This window comes from Juglans regia, chromosome 14 (genome assembly GCF_001411555.2).
Source record: "Juglans regia cultivar Chandler chromosome 14, Walnut 2.0, whole genome shotgun sequence".
Classification (NCBI taxonomy): domain Eukaryota; kingdom Viridiplantae; phylum Streptophyta; class Magnoliopsida; order Fagales; family Juglandaceae; genus Juglans; species Juglans regia.
The window spans coordinates 17,448,688-17,456,709 of record NC_049914.1 but is presented as its reverse complement, the minus strand read 5'-3'; the positions used below and the strand labels follow the sequence as shown (position 1 = coordinate 17,456,709).

The following is an 8,022-nucleotide window of genomic DNA, read 5'->3' as shown; positions in this document are numbered from 1 at the left end:
ACATTATTTTAACTTCTAGGAACTCTCCACTGACAAAACTAGTTTGTTTGAGAGTACCATTCTCTGTAAAAAAAAAAAAATAGAGATAACCATCCTCCTCCAAAAGGAGGAGAATGACAAAACCACCCCATCCTCCAAATAGACCACCACCCATCCTCCAAAGGTGGGGATTCTCCTACTATGTACCAAAGTTCAACAGCCTATTTCTTTTATTTCCTAGCACAAACAAAGATAAAAACTACATACACTTAAAAACACTATAAAAAATAAAATAAAAAGCACTGGTCAAGGTGGCTGTAGTGGTGCGTAAAGAACATGTGCCACTCTAGGAGGATGTCGGACAATCGATCTTGAGGATACCAGAGTTGCTGGCCCCAGAAAAGACGAGAGTGGCGGCAATGCAAGCCTTCTCGTGGTGGCGCATAGAAGCCACATGTGCGCGATGACCCTCACGTGTGTGCTACGCGCCACTCCTTTTAGTGCCATATTCGGTGGTCTGGAAGATCGGTGACTGAAAATACCCATGGTGGAGCACGTGTAGTACGTTGGTCATCGAAAAACCAAGGGTCGGTCGGCGTTTCTCCTTTATTTGACTTGAAAAAAAAAATAGAAAAAAAAACATGGAAAGAGAAAGGGGGGAGGAAGCACTGGACTGAAATGAGGAAAGGGGAAGGAGCCGAAGCTCCCGCCAGACAAACACTTAAATATAAGAAATTACATGAATAACCATAACTACATACAATTGCCCCTTCCTGTGTATCCCTTAGACATAAGCCCAATTCTTCTAAAATTATAACAGAAGATTGAAATTTGCAGATCGCAAGATGCATCTCTCATCTCGCTTCCGTTCGCACCAAGAGAGATTTTTATTAATTCATAATAACTTGTTTATAATTATGTAATAAAATAATATTATTTTAAAATTTATTTTGATTTTGATTTTTGATTTGTTGGCATTAAATTTAATAAAAAATCTTATTTAGATTGTGTTTGGATTAGGGGTGAAAACCGACGTCGTCGGCGCGGTTTTTGGGCAAAACTGACGCCGACCGACGTCTGGAAAAATGGATGAGGTGCCGACTGTAACCGGTCGATGGCGAGGAGGACACCGATCGAGGTAGTTCTCTGCCGGTTCTCGGTCAGCGTCGGTTCTTTGACGGTTCTAGTGAGATAATTATGAGAGAGAATGAGAGAGGGAGAGATGCATAGGAGAGAGAGAGAGTTACAGAAGAGAGAGAGAGAGAGGGTTACAGAGGAGAGTTCGGGAAGAAGAAGATTGGGGAAGAAGAAGAATACTCTTAACGAAATGACCCCGTTTCACTTAAGTTTAAGTGGAACGGCGTCGTTTCAGACTTATTATTTTTTTCTTACGTCCTTAATAAAACGAAGACGTTTGGTTTAATGCCAAACGGCGTCGTTTCCAGTATCAGTTGCAGTACTTATTAACTAAAACGGCGCCGTTCAACTTAAACTTAAGTGGAACGACGCCGTTTTGATAAGGGTATATTAAAAAAAAAAAGGATTTTATTATATCGGTCGGTTCAGCAGTCCGGTCCAGCTTCAAACTGAGACCGAACCGCTGAACATCGGTTTCTTGAAATTTCCACCGCACGCCGACCTGTTCTCCACCGGTTCCGGCCGATTCCTGACGTGGCCGGTCGGTTCGCGTCGGTGGTGGCCGGTGCTGTCGGTTTCTGTACAGCCCTAGTTTGGATGTTAAAATGAATTGAATTGAGATGATAAAATATTATTAGAATATTATTTTTTAATATTATTATTACTTTAGAATTTAAAAAAATTAAATTCTTTATTATATTTTATATTAAAATTTAAAAAAATTATAATGATGAGTTAAAATAAATTAAGATGAGTTTAATAATCAAATGAAAGTTTTAAATAAATTATGAATCGGTACGGTAGCCTATTACCACTCGTATACGTAAACTTTACATTTCTACGCATTACTTAAAAATATATGAATTTATTGAATTACCTCTTATTTCAATGAAATATGAAATAAAGATTCAATAAACCCAAACTGAACAGTTTTCTGTCGCCAAATCTCTGCGGAAACGAATCCAGCCGATGCATGATCAGCTTTTTCCCTCGAGCACCAATATGTAAGGTTCAAATTGCTGAATTCTTGAACCAGAACCAAGAACCCGTAACAATACCTCAGAAACAATCAACACACAAGAATAGACTGAACAAGATTTTATTCATAAACCTTGTAGAGAATTTTCGAGGAATTCTCAACCTCCCAAACAGACTCTCAAGATTATTCAATGCCTTTTCATTCTACTTATCTCTGCTTTTATAAAAGCAGATGTCTAACAACCTTCTAAACAATCGTATGTAATAAAACGCAAGAAAACAAATGTAAAACGCAACTATCAGTTTACATCATGAAACGCAACATTTCACTAAACTCTAAACGCAGTTGCTAAGAAATTAAAACGTAACACTTCTCTAAGAATTAAAACGATTCGTTTCATTAAACCTTAGTTTCCCTAATGGATAAAACTGCTGCAACTAACTTCCTAACAACCTCATAACAGACTTCCTCCAAGCCTTACTGATCTGCACCACTTCAAGGCCTCTGCCAAGCACCCGTGACAATCTCCACCACTTCAAGGCCTTGCCCACAAGGCACCCGTGACAATCATTGCAAGATAGTGCCTACCAAGTGAGGATACAAAGATCTGAGCTTCCACAGCAGTTCCCAAGAACTATCCTCAACAGATGCCCCAACCCACTTGATCAACACCTCAGTTAAAGCCTGATTCCCCACTTTCTTCATTCTTCTTTCTAGAATAAGTTCAGGTTCAGATTGCACATTTCCTTCACTATCAACCGGAGGTAAGGTAGATAATGGGGAAATCTGATCTCCAAGTTTCTTTTTCAAGCAAGAAACATGGAAAACAGGATGTATTCTTGCTGAAGATGGTAAATTCAATTTGTATGCCACTTGACCAATTTTTTCAACAATCTGAAAGGGACCATAGAATCGAGGGGCCAGTTTCATATTTCTTCTCAATGCTACTGATTTTTGTCGATAAGGCTACAGTTTAAGGAACACCCAATCTCCCACTTCAAGTACTCTTTCAATTCTCTTCTTATCAGCATACCATTTCATTCTACTTTGTGCCTTTTCCAAATTCTCCTTTAAAAGAGAAAGTACTTCATCTCGAGACTTCAGTTGCTGATCTACTGCAGCATTAGCAGTAGTACCTGAACATATGTCAACAGCTTAGGAGGGCAGATGCCATAAAGTGCTTGGAATGGAGTCATACCAAAAGATGAATGCATGGTAGTGTTGTAACACCACTCTGCCATTGATAACCAAGCACTCCAATTCTTTGGCTTGGTGCCAATGTATGATCTTAAATAGCCTTCAACACATTTCTTTAAAGCTTCTACTTGGCCATCAGATTGAGGATGATATGCTGAGGAAAAAGCCAAATTAGTTCCTTGCATCTCAAATAATTGCCTCCAGAATTTGCTAGTAAAGACCACATCACGATCAGATACTATGGTTTTAGGCAACCCATGAAGCTTAAAAACTCCAGCAAAAAACACCTTAGCTACCTTGCTAGCCGTATAAGGGTGTGCCATAGGAAAAAAGTGACCAAACTTGGTCAATCTATCAACCACAGTGAGGATAACAGTCATTCCATTGGAACATGGAAGGCCTTCAATAAAATCCATTGCAATATCCAGCCAAGGAGTCTGAGGAATAGGCAATGGCTGCAACAATCCTGCTGGATGGGTTGTTTCATGCTTATTCATTTGGCAAGTCTGACACTCCTTCACTAATTTTCTGATATCCCTTCTTATACCAGGCCAATAAAAATCCATCCGTGCGTTTTGTAATGTTTTATGATACCCAACATGCCCAGCTTCTGGGTTATGATGGATATAGTGTAAAATCTTTTGTTGAAAGGAGGAAGAAGGTACTATAACCAGCTTACCTTTCCTCAGCAAAAGACCTTGCTGCATAGAGTAATCTTTTGAAACTGGACTCCCTTGCTGTAAGGCAGTGATAATACTGCAAAGATCCTCAGAAAGAATATAACTTTGCTTAAGCTCATCCACCCAAATAGGAGTAGGAAAAGATATGAGGGCTAATGTAGTTGTCTCCTCCATCATTTTCCTTGAAAGAGCATCTGCTGCCTTGTTGTCCCTTCCCTTCTTATATTCAATCTTGAAATCATATCCCATAAGCTTGGAAATCCACTTCTGCTGAGCTTCAGTTGCTGCCTTCTGTTCTAACAAGTGTTTCAATGCTTGTTGGTCAGTTTTGATTTTAAAAACTTGACCAAGAAGATATGGTCTCCATCTTGCCACTGCACAAACCAAGGCTAAAAGTTCTTTCTCATATGTTGAAAGTAACAAAGCCTTGCCTTTTAAAGCTTTGCTGAAAAAAGCTATTGGCTGGCCTTCCTGCATCAAGACAGCACCCAGCCCCACTCCCGAGGCATCACACTCAATGGTAAACTCCTTTGTAAAGTCTGGAAGTCTTAATACAGGAGGTTTGGATACTGCATTCTTCAACTGTACGAAAGCTGCTTCAACTTCTTTATTCCAATGAAAAGAGTTCTTCTTTAACAGCTCAGTAAGTGGTAAAGCTATTGAGCCATAGTGCTTTATGAACTTCCTGTAATAACCAGTCAGGCCCAAAAAGCCCCTCAATGCCTTCACTGTTTTTGGAATTGGCCAATCAATCATGGAAGAAATCTTGGCTGGATCTGCTTTAACTCCATCTCCCGATATTACATGGCCCAAATAATCAATTTCAGGGACAGCAAATTTACACTTAGATTTCTTAGCAAATAAAGTGTGTTGCTGTAAAACAGTTAAGACTGCCTTCAAGTGTTCCAAATGCTGAGAAAAATCTTGACTATAAACCAAGATATCATCGAAAAAAACCAAAACAAACCTTCTAAGAAAAGGCTTGAAGACATGGTTCATTAATCCTTGAAATGTAGCAGGTGCATTAGTAAGCCCAAATGGCATTACCAAGAACTCATAATGGCCTTCATGAGTTCTAAATGCAGTTTTTGAAATATCACCTTCTTTCACTCTTATTTGATGATAACCTGACCTTAAGTCAAGTTTGGAAAAAATCTTAGCTCCATGAAGCTCATCAAGAAGCTCATCAATAACAGGTATGGGAAACTTGTCTTTAATGATTTCATTGTTGAGGGCTCGATAGTCAATACACATTCTCCAACTACCATTAGCTTTCTTTACCAGCAACACAGGTGAAGAAAAATGACTTTGGCTAGGTCTTATAACTCAATTACTGAGCAATTCATTCACTATCTTCTCAATCTCAGCTTTTTGATAATGAGCATATTGATAAGGCCTAACTGAAACTGGTTGAGCACCCTCTTTCAACAAAATCTGATGATCAAATTCCCTAGGTGGGGGTAAACACACGGGTTCTTCAAATATTCCTTTAAACAGTCCCAATAATTGCTCCACTTCACTTTGCACTTGCCCTTCAACTACACAGGTGTCCAAGGTCATTATCTGCAACAACCACCCTTGTTGCCTCACAAAAGATGATTTCAACAGATTCAGTCCAGGTTGTACTGCTACTGAATCATAAACCAAGCCTTGCAAAGAAAGCTTTTTTCCTTCCACCACAAACTGCATGATCATCTTGGTAAAATCCCAATGAATAGCCCCCAATGTCTTCAACCATTGGACACCCAATACAATATCACAACCCCCCAAATTCAATACATGAAAAGGAACCAAGAACTTGGTACCTTGAATGCTGATATTTTCTTCACATCTGCTTTGGCTAAGTATTTTAGCACCATTAGCCACCTTCACTTGAAGACCTCTATCCTTTAACACCTTTAGCTTTGCTGCCTCCACGACCAATGGATCCAAGAAGTTATGAGTACTTCCTGAATCCACCAAGATTTCAACAAAAAATGAACCAATCTTGCCCAACAACTTCATTGCATTGCTGTTAGTACAACCAGAAATAACACTAATGGAAACCTCAAGCTCTTCAGACTCTTTTTCAAGAACTGAATTAACTTCTGGTACCAGCTCTCCATTCACTTGTGTTTCCTCATTATCTACACTGCTATCCACATGCAACAAATAAACCTTTGGATTTTTACAAATATGGTTGGGGTTCCACTTCTCATCACAGTGGTAACAAAGTCCTTTTTTCCTTTTTTCATCCATTTGCAAAGAAGTAACCCTCTTAGCTAGGATCTGATTCCTTGGCCCTCTATTAGAAACTTCCACTGCATTATCAACAACCCCTTTCTCACCAAGATTCAGATTAGTCTTCCAATGTCTTCTTGAAGATAAAATATACTCCTCTTGGATTTTTGCCAATCCAAAAGCAGCCCCTAGATTGACAGGATTAAACATTTTGACTGGTAATCTGACTTCATCTTTTAACCCACTCAGAAAACAGCTAAGTTTATGTTTTTCAGATAATCCTTTTAATCGATTAGACAAAGCTTCAAATTGTGACTTGTACAAAGTGACAGAAGAAGTTTGCTTTAACTTCATCAAGGCCTCCATTGGGTCATCATATGCTGATGGCCCAAACCTCACTTGTAAAGCCAGGATTAAGGACTCCCATGAATTAAATTGGCCAGAATCCAACCCTTCTTGGTACCATATCAACGCCTCTCCTTCCATGTGATAAGAAGCCACTAATAACTTCTGATGAAATGGTGTCTGGTGGTAGTCAAAATATTGAGTGGCTTTAAAAACGCACCCATTAGGATCAGTGCCATTGAATCGTGGAAATTCCAAACGCAACCCTCTCCAAACTGCACTCCTATCATCACCATTCCCTCCACGAACTTCTTGATTATTAACATGACTGGATTCAACAACAGAACGTAACATGTCAGTGAGTTGATCTAACCTTTCTGAAATCCCACTGATTGCTTGGTGATGTTGCTCCAATTGCTTCTGAATGATTTCTTGCTGCTTTTGTAAACCTTCTTGCTGACCTTTCACCGAGCCTCTCGTGCCTTCTGCCATTGTAGGATCGTCCACTGCTGATACCACTTGTAAGGTTCAAATTGCTGAATTCTTGAACCAGAACCAGGAACCCGTAACACTACCTCAGAAACAATCAACACACAAGAATAGACTGAACAAGATTTTATTCATAAACCTTGTAGAGAATTTTCGAGGAATTCTCAACCTCCCAAACAGACTCTTAAGATTATTCAATGCCTTTTCATTCTACTTATCTCTGCTTTTATAAAAGCAGATGTCTAACAACCTTCTAAACAATCGTATGTAATAAAACGCAAGAAAACAAATGTAAAACGCAACTATCAGTTTACATCATGAAACGCAACATTTCACTAAAACTCTAAACGCAGTTGCTAAGAAATTAAAACGCAACACTTCTCTAAGAATTAAAACGATTCGTTTCATTAAACCTCAGTTTCCCTAACGAATAAAACTGCTGCAACTAACTTCCTAACAACCTCATAACAGACTTCCTCCAAGCCTTACTGATCTGCACCACTTCAAGGCCTCTGCCAAGCACCCGTGACACAATATGGCGCAACCCGTATAGCAAATCCATCCTTCTTTGATCGCTCTTCCTCCCTCCACTGGGCTTCTCGCTGAAATGCATTCCAAGGACAGAATCTCCTACTTTTACGACGGTACTATTCTCTCATCCCCTCTCCGTGATGATATTACTGTTAGAATATTTTAAATATAGGCTTCATTTGATTGCACATTTTATAAAACGGGTTAGACATATATATAGCTCACAATGATATTTTGTTTTAACCCACTAAGTTGAGTGATCATTTGGGGTTTGTTGCACCTTAGTAATATAGGATTATATCATATTTATATTGTGGTATAATTACGTATGTAGGCCTGGAAAACCAAGGGTCTTGATTATGGAATTTGTATAGACCCATATTTATTTGAGTCCTTAATGGGTGGACTCCGTTAGTTTTCTTTTATAAGAGGCTAGGTCCTTCCTCCTCTCCATATGTCCATTGG

General features: G+C 39.1%; 1 protein-coding gene across 1 annotated transcript; it reads right to left on the bottom strand.

The window, feature by feature from the left end:
• Positions 1–5,298: 5,298 nt before the first annotated feature.
• On the bottom strand, positions 5,299–7,029 carry LOC109014029. Its single transcript, XM_018996339.2, has one exon. The coding sequence runs from the start codon at positions 7,027–7,029 to the stop codon at positions 5,299–5,301; it is 1,731 nt and encodes a 576-aa protein (XP_018851884.2).
• Positions 7,030–8,022: the final 993 nt, after the last annotated feature.

Bases quoted from the DNA above. Each gene is read 5' to 3' on its own strand.
- LOC109014029 (XM_018996339.2), bottom strand. From the start codon at position 7,029: ATGGCAGAAGGCACGAGAGGCTCGGTGAAAGGTCAGCAAGAAGGTTTA.